This window comes from Trachemys scripta, chromosome 25, assembly GCF_013100865.1.
Source record: "Trachemys scripta elegans isolate TJP31775 chromosome 25, CAS_Tse_1.0, whole genome shotgun sequence".
NCBI lineage: Eukaryota > Metazoa > Chordata > Testudines > Emydidae > Trachemys > Trachemys scripta.
The window spans coordinates 743,775-756,147 of record NC_048322.1 but is presented as its reverse complement, the minus strand read 5'-3'; the positions used below and the strand labels follow the sequence as shown (position 1 = coordinate 756,147).

At 49.1% G+C, this 12,373-nt stretch overlaps 2 protein-coding genes across 6 annotated transcripts in view; both read left to right on the top strand.

Annotated features, from left to right (window-relative positions):
* Positions 1–12,373, top strand: part of LOC117869996 (zinc finger protein 239-like) — a 1,162,621-nt gene that overhangs the window by 1,089,263 nt on the left and 60,985 nt on the right. The window lies entirely within an intron of this gene.
* LOC117870060 (E3 ubiquitin-protein ligase TRIM7-like) lies at positions 3,858–10,384 on the top strand. Of its 4 annotated transcripts, none has more exons than XM_034757280.1 (7): positions 3,858–3,949; positions 4,687–4,773; positions 5,306–5,527; positions 6,150–6,172; positions 7,198–7,313; positions 7,599–7,631; positions 8,578–10,384. In XM_034757280.1, exons 1-7 carry the CDS (start codon positions 3,887–3,889, stop codon positions 8,583–8,585), a joined length of 552 nt encoding a protein of 183 aa, XP_034613171.1. In that variant the 5' UTR covers positions 3,858–3,886; the 3' UTR covers positions 8,586–10,384. The 4 variants fall into 4 exon arrangements, with proteins under 4 accessions (XP_034613171.1, XP_034613170.1, XP_034613169.1 ...); XM_034757279.1 differs by lacking the exon at positions 8,578–10,384 and adding an exon at positions 7,858–8,559; XM_034757278.1 differs by lacking the exon at positions 8,578–10,384 and having other exon boundaries at positions 7,201–7,313; positions 7,599–7,841.

Below are 12,373 nucleotides of genomic sequence, written 5' to 3'. Positions count from 1 at the left end.
GCTCCACGGTGATTGGTGGGATACCTCAGCTGGCTGTAAGTGTTTGGGGTGGTTTTAGCCCATGAGCTGTTTTGTGTCTGCACACTCCCTGTGGAGAGGTTAGGAGGGGCCTAATTCTAAGCTATGGGTGGGGATAGCTCAGTGGTTTGAGCATTGGCCTGCTAAACCCAGGGTTGTGAGTTCAATCCTTGAGGGGGCCACTTAGGGATCTAGGGCAAAATCAGTACTTGGTCCTGCTAGTGAAGGCAGGGGGCCGGGACTCAATGACCTTTCAGTTCCAGGAGATAGGATACCTCGGTATAATATTAGACTAATTTTGTTACAGTTTTCTTTATAATATAAAAGAATTCATAAGTAACCAGGCAGCAATTATTGGGACTCTTTTCTCCTAGTGTTCCCCCCACAGAAAGAAATGGCTTTTTGGCTTTTCATCATAGGGGAGTCAGGTTGGTTCGCTGTTCAGAATCAATGTGCCCAGAAAAAGCCAGTTGTGTTTCATTTCGTAGGTTCTGGTGCCATCGTGTGGCCCTTACCTTTCCCTTTTTTCTGTGCAAAGCGCTGGTATTTTGCACAGTTCCTCAGCGGGGTGTGTGTGGGGATGGGGGCGAAGGCTGCATTCATGTATGGAACAAACACTAGAAAGTGACAGAAAATCGCCCTTACGATGAGGCCTCCGTCCCTCTCAAAAATCATCTCCCTTCTTCGGTTAAGGGACATACTAAATCTTTCCTTCTCCCTGCAGAGCCCTACGGTTGGAATCTGCAATATCCGAGCTGTGGTGTGAAAAAACTGCTCTCTGTCTTCATTTGCTACTGCCTGATGTACATATGTATCAATTGCAACCTTTAAATGACCAGTGAGGTCATTGAAACATCATTTATTTTGCAGCTTCATTTACTGTGCTCACAATGGAGCATCCGGACATTGACACTTCTGCCCAAGTGACCTGTGGGTTGGATTCATTGTAGTGGGCTACGAGTCACGTGACAGATAATTTAAACTCTTAATTTCTTTAGGGTTCGCCTTCGATATACTTCTATGCTGGTGCGATTTCTGACCATTACAGTTCATCAACTCGGCAGGCAGGCACCGGCAGCAATGCACTTGTCCTGCTGCCTTGATTGAGAGAGGTTTCTGATCAAAGGGAGGGTAGATTCCAGCCAGCTCCTGGGGTAATAGCTCATAGGAGATGAAAGGGCTAGTTCAGAAAGAGATTTTGACATCTGTAGGGTAAAGATGAGCCAGATGGGTTTGTCTCCGCGCAGGTGTATTTTAGTCTCTGGTAGGTAGAAAGGCGAGAGAAATATTTGGGATTTCCTATTTCCCTGACTGAGGACCGTCTATGCTCACCTGAAATCTTTCCTGGCAGAAGCAGTTCTGACCGATTCATTACAGGGTCCAAATATGGCTGCCATCACAGAGGCATTAGTGGAAGTGAGAAGAAGGCCACAAAGTCCTTTCCCAGGTGGTCCCAGCACACCCCAATACCAGCACATTCTCCCAAACACTCCCCTGCATGTGGAAGCCATAATGTTGCTGCTGCCTACATACCCTGATGGCAAATGGGTAGGGGCGAAGGGCCTTTCTAGCTATACCGAGCACCTCAGAGGAGCCAGGCGCCGTGTGGAGTGTGTGCTGATACACCTATTCTGCACTGGCGAGGGCAACCCGCAAGCCCCAGGGCTCCTGGTGTCCCCAGGGCTTCCACCAGCACAAACACCCTCCTACCACCACTGCTTGAAGATGCACCAGCTTCTCCTCCTCCACCCTGTGGCTCAAGCTTTAGCGCCAGTTGGTAAAGTGCTCACGATCTCCATGAAACACGACACAGGATGATTATAACGGTTGCTACGGCGGCTCCTGAACTCAGACAAACCTTAATGTGGAGGCAAAGAATTCGACTGAAAAAACATGACATGGTGTGTTTGGTGAGGTGAACAGCTCTTTAGAGATTCAGGGTTCACCCACCAACAAACAAATGAACCAGCCAAGCAGTCTAGCAAAATGAACAAACCTATCCTGCTATTTACATGAGGAGGGGAATTGATGCTGAATCCTGCAGCTGGCAGAATTTGATATGAGCAAGTATCACACAGATCTCTCGGTCCCAGCGCTTTCGGCTTAGCTCTGCGCATGCCCAGTCCACACACGCTCTGNGACTGTCCCTATAAAATCGGGACCTCTGGTCACCCTAGTTAGAAACCCATCTCTGAAAACAGCCCTGTGTCACCAAACAAGAGCGTGTACATATCTGCTGTGAGAGGCAGGTTTGCTGAGAAGTGTTTTGAAAAGAAGGGGGGGAATGGGGCTGACTTTCTTATGGAGACACGTACACTACATATTATGGCCACATTGCAGAGTCATGGGTCTCAACCTTTCTAGACAGCCGGGCCCCGTTCAGGTCTTACGTACCCCCACGTCTCACCTCGCTTAAAAACAGCTTGCTTGCAAAGTCACACATAAAAACCACAAGAGTGTCACCGCACGCGATTACTGAGAAATCACTGACTTTCTCGTCTTGATCATACAAGTATAAAATAAATCCATTGGAATATAAATATTGTACTTCCATTTTGCAGTGGGTCTCAAACTTTTGTCCTGGTGACCCTCTTTCACATAGCAAGCCTCTGAGTGCGACCCCCCTTATAAATGAAAAACACTTTTTAATATATTTAACACTATTATAAATGCTGGAGGCAAAGTGGGGTTTGGGGTGTAGGCTGACAGCTCGTGACCCCCCCATGTAATAGCCTCACGACCCCCTGAGGGGTCCCGACCCTCAGTTTGAGAATCCCTGGCGTATAGTCCAGGGGTCGGCAATCTTTCAGAGGTGGTGTGCCGAGTCTTCATTGATTCACTCTAATGTAAGGTTTCGCATGCCAGTCATACATTTTAACGTTTTTAGAAGGTCTCTTTCTATAAGTCATAATATAGAACCAAACTATTGTTGTATGTAAAGTAAATAAGGTTTTTAAAATATTCAAGAAGCTTCATTTAAAATTAAATTAAAATGCAGAGCCTCCCGGACCGGTGGCCAGGACCCGGGCAGTGTGAGTGCCACTGAAAATCAGCTCGCGTGCGGCATTCGACACGTGTCCCATAGGTTGCTGACCCCTGGTCTAGTATATAGACCAGTATAAACAAGTCATTGTATGAAATTTTACTTTGCCAGTGCTGTTTATGCAGCCTGTTGGAAAACAAGGTAAATGTACCCCCCCCCCCCGCCCTGCCCGGGAAGACCTCTGTGTATCCCCTGGGGGGTTCTGGCACCCCGGCTGAGAACCCCTGTTGTAGATGCCTTAGGGTGAGTTTCACAAAGCTACTTGCACGGCTAAGTCCCAGCATTATGTAAGCAGGGGGACGGTCCCGCTCTTCTGGGCGACTTTCCTGGCTTCTGAACTACCCTGGGTGGACGTGGCTAGTGAAAGGATCTGAGCCTTTACCCGGAGGCTACCTGCTAGGGGCACGTCCGCCCTCCAAGTGCGGCCAGAAAAGCCCGATCGGAGGTCTCTTCCCCGGCTGTAGCTCTGGCTTAGGGTGACCAGACGCCCCGATTTTATAGGGACAGTCCGGATATTTGGGGCTTTTTCTTACACAGGCGCCTATTACCCCCCCATCCACCGGCCAGGGTTTCTTCACACTCGCTGGCTGGTCCCCCGGATTGGCTTCCCATCTGCGCTGCCCCCCCCGCCAGGCACCAAATTGTAACATCCCTCCAGTGGGTCCCTGCCCCTCTCGCTGCCTGGGCTGGGGGGTCTCCTGCCTCCCATTCCCCGCGTGTCCCAACCCCCCTGCGTGGGGCCCGGGGGCCGGGCCAGACCCAGGAGGAGCCGCCCCTTCCTGCCCGCCCCCCCCGCCCGGCCCCTTTGTTGTTTGCAGCGGGGCCATGGCCGGTCCCGGGGGCGCCGCACGGGGGCTGCTCCGGCCCTGCAGCCCGCGGGGCAGCGCGGTAGGTCCGGGGGCGGCGTGGGGCGGGGACACGCGTGGGGCGGACACGCGAGGAGGGGCCCGGAGCGAGGGGAGGGGGCAGCCTGAGGGGGGGGGGGGGGGGGCAGGGGGGTGGCGGGGGGCAGATCGGGGAGTTTGAGGGGTGTCAGTGGAGTGGCAGAGCTGGGAGTTTGGGGGGTGTCAGTGGTGGGCAGAGCTGTGGGTTTGGGGGTGTCAGTGGGGGGCAGAGCTGGGGGTTCAGGGGTGTCAGTGGGGAGAAGGGAGTTTTGGGGTGTCAGGGGGCAGAGCTGGGGGGTTGGGGGTGTCAGTGGGGGGAAAAGGGGGGGTTTGGGGTGTCAGTAGGGGGGCAGAGCGGGGAGTTCGGGGTGTGTAAGTGGGGGGCAGAGCTGGGAGTGGGGGGTGTCTGGGGGGGCAGAGTTGGGAGTTTGGGGGGTATTTGATTTGCAGGGGTGGGTCCATGTTCAGATCTGGGTGTGGGGGCGTTGCAGAGGGGGAAGTTGGGGGCAGTGTCTGAAGCTGGTTGCTTGGGAGGTGGGTGGGCGCAGGGGACGTTGGGGGCTGCAGGGTTGGGCTGCACCCCGGTCACTTCTCCACGGGGTCCTGTGTTTTCCCTGGGAAACCTGGGCCCCTTTTATTTCCCCCTCTCAAATCTGAGTCCCAGGGACTCTGTCGGGCATCTGCAGGGCGGGACGGGAGCCCTTTGCAGCAGCGTGTAACCCCGTCCCCCGCTTCTTCCAGGAGCCCCCACCAGAGCGTTCGGCCCCTCTGCCAGACGAGGGAGAAGCCGCCAAAGCCGAGGAGCAGCGGCAAAGCGAGGAGCTGCTGGTAGGTGCCCAGGGCCCCTGCCCCTCAGGTTCGCCTGGGGTCCCAGAGCCCTGAGTGACGGTGAATGCAGGGCCCGGCCTGCCAGCCTCAGCCGGGGACCCATCCCCACGGGAGCCCCGGGAGAGGCAGGGTCAGGCACGGGGGTGACATGATGCCCTTAGGGGGCAGGAGGCTGCTGGGCAGGAGAGGGTCAGTCTGTGTGAGCCCAGAGCCCCCGCCCACGGGCTGGCTACACGTCACAGCGACTGGGGATCCTTTCTAGCGCCTAGGGGGGATGGGGAGGAACTGTGGGCTGCAGAGATGGAGGGTTTGGCCCAGGGCAATTTGATGAGGTTTTGGGGGAAACAGTCTCCCCCTGTAAGCGAGGTACAGCTCACCCCGGCCCTGATCCGTCCTCCCTTCCTGGGGTAAATAAACTTCCCATCCCCCAGCGCAAGAGGTCCCGTGCTCTGGTAAATAACTCCCGCACCCGCCGGGAGGTGCATTTCTGGTTCTCCCCCGGTACCGACCCGCCCTCTCCCTGTGGCTGCAGAAACAGACGGCAGCCGAGAGGCGGAAGATCGTCTGGGAGTGGCAGGAGCTGCGAGGGTTTCTGGAGGAGCAGGAGCAGTGGCTGCTGTCCCGGCTGGAAGAGCTCGAGAGAGCCATTGCCCAGAGAAGGGATGAGGGCGTCTGCAGCCTGTCCTGGGAGATTTCCCTGCTCAGCGAGAGGCGAGGAGACGAGGGGCAGCAGCCGCCGAGCCAACCCCTGCAGGTCAGACTGTCCTTGCAATGATCCTACACGGCGTTTCTATGCGAGCGTCTCAGCCCCGGACCCCAAAGCACTTTACAGAGCGGGGTCAGGGGCATTATCCCTATAGGACAACGGAGGGAAGCGGGGCAGAGCCCTGACCAAGGTCACACAGTGAGTCTGTGGCAGCGCCAGGGATGGGACCCAGGCGTCCTGGATGCTGCAACCCCAAGACCTTCTCTCCTGCCTTGGAAATGTCTGTCTGCATTTGCACCTGGAGGGTGAAATCCCTTCCCCGATGCAGAGGTCCCAAGCCAGGCTTAAGGCCCCGCTCCCACCAGGTTAATGGGTTACCGGCGTCAGGGGGCTCTCAGCCCTGGGGGGAATTTTACTCTCAAGGCAGAGGAACATTTTCTTCCTGTAGAGTACATGGGCAGGAACTTTCTCCCAGCCAGGACCCCTAGGGCTGCTGAAAACAAACAGCCCTGCTGGGGGCACAGGGGCGGCAACTGCTCTCTGAACATGAACCTGAGAGTCTGAAATGCCCCTAATGCCCGCGACTCCGATGGTGGCCACCTTGCCGAGCAGGAGGCCTCCTAGCCTGCAACGCCCCCCCTGACGGCCTCTCCTTTCTCTCCCTCTGCAGGGTGCTGGGAGCCCTGGGAGCAGGTGAGTCCCCGGCTCTATTTCACTCCCCCTCATGCTCAGTGACGCTTGTAAACTGCACTGAATATTGCATTTCCCCCGCCCTTGCAATGTGACACGCCGGCTCGGTGCCCAGGATCACGTCTCCCTGTCTCTCTGGCCGCTAACGTGGTCCAACCAGGGCTGTCCGACATATGGCCCATGGGCCAGACCCGGCCTGTCTGTTGTATTTTTGTGGCAGCATCGCGTAGTCACAGTGTGCAGAATCTCAGCTTTCCATTTTTTTTTTTTTAAAGTAAGTTTCTATCCCTCCTGGTTACAAAGAAACCCTCCCAAATGCAGAGGGGAACGCTGTTGTCTTTCTAAAAAGAACGAGGCGTCCTTGTGGCACCTTAGAGACTAACACATTTATTGGGGCATAAGCTTTTGTGGGCTACAGCCCACTTCATCAGATGCATGCAGTGGAAAATACAGTAGGAAGCATGCACTGCATGCATCTGATGAAGTGGGCTGTAGTCCACGAAAGCTTATGCCCAAATAAATTTGTTAGTCTCTAAGGTGCCACAAGGACGTCTCGTTCTTTTTGCTGATACAGACTAACACGGCTGCCACTCTGAAACCCGTTGTCGTTCTGTGTCTGCCAGCGGCCGGAAGCCGTGGTTCAGACGGGTGTGACCTCCCCTGTCCTCCGTTCATCTCATTGGAGGGTCAGCTGAAATAATGATGCTTTAATGTCAACATTCAATATGCCATGGCTGGTCACTGGGGGAACAGGGCGGGGGTGGGAGTCAAGCCCTGGAGGGGTGGGAAAAGGGAGCTCCCGTAGGGAGGGAAGAACAGAGGAGAGACACAAAGACAGTGAAGAGTGAGAAATGGAGAAAGGAGGGTGGGAAAGGGAAGGGAAGGAAAGGTAGAAATAGCAGGTGCAGGAGGGGACTATTTTCCCACACTGAGTGATACCGATCGTGACAATCAAGGACTTAATAAAGAACAGTAACTAATTGTTGGTGTGGGGATCAGGCCCATTTCCTCCCTCCTCCTTTCCCCAGCAGGGAGGACGGGGCGTTTCCGAAGCGGGAGCCGGGGTTTGCGGAGCTGGAGAAGAGACTTGTCAATTTCTCTTTGCAAAGCGCCCATCTTCAGGAGGTGCTGCTGGGATTCAAAGGTGAATGGGAGTCTGGGGGTGGCGTCTCCTCTGGTGAGAGTGACCCTCACCCTGGGGAGGAGTCGGGGACTCTAGAGATGTCACTGATCCCGGGCTCCATCTCACAGCCCAGCTCAGCGAGTCGCCCTTCTCCATGAAGCAGCCCTGTGGGGCTGGCTCTGTCTGCAGCGGCTGCGTTATCAGCCTCTGATCTCTGTCACCATCTCGTAGTTAACAGCAGTTACATCAATAACCAAGGGGAACCTCCCCTGAATTCTCACCTCTCCCGTCCTCTCCTTCCCCTAGAGACGCTGCGACTGGAGCTGGGGAGCGACACAGGTACGTGTCTGCCTCTGACGGGCCGTGGGGAGGTTTCAGACCCATAACCATGTTAGCGACAGGGGGGCGCTGCCTCCAGCCCCGACGTGCAGCTGGAAATGGTGGAACAATGTGAAGCTGGGTGACCCCCGTGACTGACTCACTCCTGCTGTGATGTCAGATGGGGATTAAGAGCGAATCCGGATCTCGTGTGTGTGTGTGTGTGTGTGTGTGTGTTTTCCCTTAGGGGCAGCAAGGAACAGTCACCTGAAAGGTATGAGATAAGGTGAGACAAGGATGAACTGTCCATCTGCTGAGCATCCCGGCAGCTTTTAATGAGTGACTGAAGATGGCCACGGGAGGGGCGGGGGGCAGCAAAGTCTTAGGTGAAGCCCAGCTGTGTCCTGTATCAACTGACCTCAAATGCGAAATGGGGCTGCGACCGTGTGTGCAGACGGGCTATGAATGGGAAGAGAGCACTGTGCTGTACATGGTCTAATTTTGAATGAGACGGAAGCTGCTATCGTTATGTCTGTGTTTCTCACACTTTTCCCAGTGGTGATCTGTTGTATTGATTTTTCAATGCTTAAAAGGTTAAATGTGTTTATAAACTTTTGTACTGTTTAATATTAAAACAAAGAAGGTTCTTTCTTTCTTTCTTTCTTTCTTTCTTTCTTTCTTTCTTTCTTTCTTTCACAGAGGCTTTGCTTTTAGTTTTCTTTTGGTAAACTCTTAAAAAGCATTTATTTTAGCTGAAAGTGTCATGATTGAGCGTGAGTTAATATTTTCACTTGCCACGCTGTTTAGTGCACTGTTTGTTTGGCAAGTGTGTTCGTTTTTTTATTGTTTAGACAATTTGGTTTATTTGCATGTGTGTTTTTTTCCTCTATTTTTTAAATAAATGGTTCATTTATTTATTTTTGAACAAATTGAGTTAGTTTAAAATGTCTGCTTTGTTTTCTTTTAGCGTTTTAGAATTTATTGTTATGACCGGTATGAAGATAAAACAAGCAACTACTCCTTTGAATTTGTACATAATATGAAAGTTGACCCATTCGTTTTTATAGCTGATTTTAAGGCTAACAATACAGCAACCATTTCAGGATACTGGCTGGTGACAGAATTTAGTTTAATTTTAGAGATTTAGAAATATATATATTTTTATATTTGCACCAGAATGCTGGCTCTTGTTTTGAAGGAAGGAAGGAATAGCATATTTATATATGCAAAGGGAAAATTGACACAAACATTTACTTTATAAGATTGTTATTGCCACTTTTGTGGACAAATAATGATGACTTTTTCGTTAATTATTTTCTCAAGATTAGTGTCCTGACATTGATGTAGTTGGGTTAATTTTTTTGCTTTTAAGAATGTTTATTTTTAACACTTATTTTTTACTTTTTATTTTATTGCTGGAATTTAAGAGGTTACATTGGCACTTGACACTTTACTTGTTTTTTATTTGTTTAGATTTTTGGTTTAGATTGTAGGTTTCGATTTTTTTAATTTGTTTTGTTTAGATTTTGAAAGAATGGTGGTTGGCTTGAATAATAACATTTTAATTAATGATGTCATTGAAAGGTCATAGACCTTAAATTGTTACTAGTACTTTTTATAGTTTGAGGGGTGTTTTAACAGTACTTAATTGTTTGTTTACATAAGCAGCAACTTGGGGTTTTGAGTTTATTTTTTGTGTTCTATCCATGCAATTTTTAAGTTCATTTTTTTTGCCTTTTTGAGGGTAAATTAAGCAAAAGGTTTGAGTTAATCTTGTTTTTAATTGTTGTATGGCCTGATTTTTGTGCAGGTCCCCAGTCCCAATCCTGACGTACTTGTAGTAATTTAGGGAGAGGTCTGGTAATTTTTTGCATATGCTGGGATGAATTCCCTGCAGGAACTGTAGATCCCCAGAAAACTACAGATTTCTCACACATTGGAGTGGGGGTTTACATTAATTAGAGTTTGCACTTTATGTACTTGGGGTCTTAGACCCTAAGCAAATTTTAAAGCCAGAATACCTCACCCTTTTTTTGGATCATTGACCTTTTCCCCCAGCACTTTTACGTGTTTTAGCAGATATTTGTTGTTTTTTACATGCTTTTTTAAGGTTGAACTAAACATTAAAACAGTATTTACATAAGTAGTTATGCCTTTTTCTCTGTCTCTTTTTCACACACACAATTCAGTCTGGTTTTGGAAAACAATTACTTTTGAATTTTTTTAAAATTCTTTTTGTAAGATTGAACTTTTAGCAATTTTGTTAAGTTTTTCACTTGTGAGAAATTATGGGCCGCTTTTGGGAGAGGATTTTTTTGATTGTTGAACTGGTATTGTATGAAAATTAAACAGGATTTCATTGTTGTTTTTTTTAATCTAACATTAATTTTTGCTGTTTAATTAGCAAGGCCTGGGGAGATTTTTTGAATAAGTCAAACTGAAAGTAAGGTTCAAGATAACAGCTTCTCTAATAAAATTTTCAGGGTTTAGTTTTGGGATTATACCAATTGTGGTGACTGATGGGACAAAGTTTTGTAATTTCCATGTGGAAGAAAACACTGTATCAATTAAATTTTGCAGGACGTTTACAGTGGATTATGCCCTACAACAAAAGCATTGCCCTCCTTAGAATTTAAGAGATGGACATTTTAAACTAATATTAAGCTAATTTCCCGGAAATTTTGAGTGTTCTGGAAATACCTCCTCGGGCAGTGGTTCCCAAACTTTAACAACCTGTGAACCCCTTTCACTAAAATGTCAAGTCTCACGAACCCCCTCCTAAAAATGAATATTTCCAGGGATTTTCTCCTTTACCTGAGTATAGCTTATAAAAGCAGTGATCTTGGAACTATAAAATTTGTTGTTATGACATGCTTATTACACACTATTTATTATTAATTATTATTTATAATTACAGTATTTTTATTCCAAGATCTCACGTTCGTAGCTTGTATCACTTTGAATAAGCCTGTTATAAGACAAGGCTCCTAGGTTTCATCAAGGAGTATCAGATGTGAAACAGCACGAAGGGATTTAAGAAGCCAACTCATAGAATCATAGAATTCTTCTTCTCTACTCCACGCTGATTAGGCCTCAACTGGAGCAGTGTGTCCAGTTCTGGGTGCCACATCTCAGGAAAGATGTGGACAAATTGGAGAAAGTCCAGAGAAGAGCAACAAAAATGATTAAAGGTCTAGAAAACATGATCTATGAGGGAAGATTGAAATAACTGGGTTTGTTTAGTCTGGAGAAGAGAAGCCTGAGAGGGGACATGATCACAGTTTTCAAGTACATAAAAGGTTGTTACAAGGAGGAGGGAGAAAAATTGTTCTCCTTAACCTGCGAGGATGGGACAAGAAGCAATGGGCTTAAATTGCAGAAAGGGAGGTTTAGGTCCGACATTAGGAAAAACTTCCTAACTGTCAGTGTGGTTAAGCACCAGAATAAATTGCCCAGGGAGGTTGTGGAATCTCCATCATTGGGGATTTTTAAGAGCAGGTTGGACAAACACTTCTCAGGGATGGTCTAGATAATACTTCGTCCTGCCTTGAGTGCAGGGGACTGCACTAGATGACCTCTCGAGGTCCCTTCCAGTTCTTTGATTTTATGATTTACAGAGTGCAATCATAGGCCTCCTCAGGTTTCTTTTTGCTAGAGAAAAGAAGCCCAGATCTTCCAGTCTCCTCTCGTAAGACAGGCCCTCCATTCCCCTGCTCATCCTCATAGCCCTTCTCTGTCCATGTTCCAGTTTAAATTCATCTTTCTTGAACGTGGGTGACCTGCCTTGTGTAAAGGCATTTCAAAGGAGGTCTTACCAGTGCCTTCTGTAGAGCCTTTCATGCTTCTCTGTCTCTACTGGAAATAGAAACATTTGTCTTTTGCACAGCTGCATCACACTGGTGGCTCGGGGTCACTCTGTGATCAACCAACACACCCAGGTCTCTTTCCTTCTCTGTCACTTCCAACTCATGAGCCTGGCCCAGCATGTAGCAGAAATTCTTATGATTAGACACTATGTGCATGACCTTGCCCTTTGTACTATTGAATTTCATCCCGTTTCTGGATGAAATTCCAGTCTTCGAGGCCATCCAGAGCTGCATAATGTTCTGATCCGCCTCTGTTTTGACGATGACTCCCAACTTAGCATCACTGGCAAATTTCATATCATTTACTGCATCAGCACCGGGCAGACTTTAAAACAAACAAAAGGAAGTGTTTCTTCACACAACTCACAGTCAACCTGTGGAACTCCTTGCCAGGGGATGTTGTGAAGGCCAAGACTATAGCAGGGTTCAAAAAAGAACTAGATACATTCATGGTGGATAGGTCCATCAATGGCTATTAGCCAGGACGGGGAGGAATGCAAAACCGTGGTCTGAAGTGTCTCTAGCCTGTTTGCCAGAAGCTGGGAATGGGCGACGGGGGATGATTCCCTGTTCTGTTCATTCCCTCTGGGGCACCTGGCATTGGCCACTGTTGGCAGACAGGATATTGGGCTAGATGGACCTTTGGTCTGACCCAGTCTGGCTGTTCTCGTTCTATACCTGCCTGTGCCTAGTCCCTGCACTCCAGGAGAAATGTGCTGCCCTCAGGGACCATGTCAGGGTTGTAAAAGGTCTCAGTGGGTTTAGCCCTGGTGGGAAGGGTTGGGTATGTTCTGTAATAAAATAATAGAATGACTGATTATTTTCCCAGGGAAAGCGCTAGGGGGAATCAAGATGTGACATGAACTAAGGTGCCTTCTGAACTCTCACCTGTTCTCC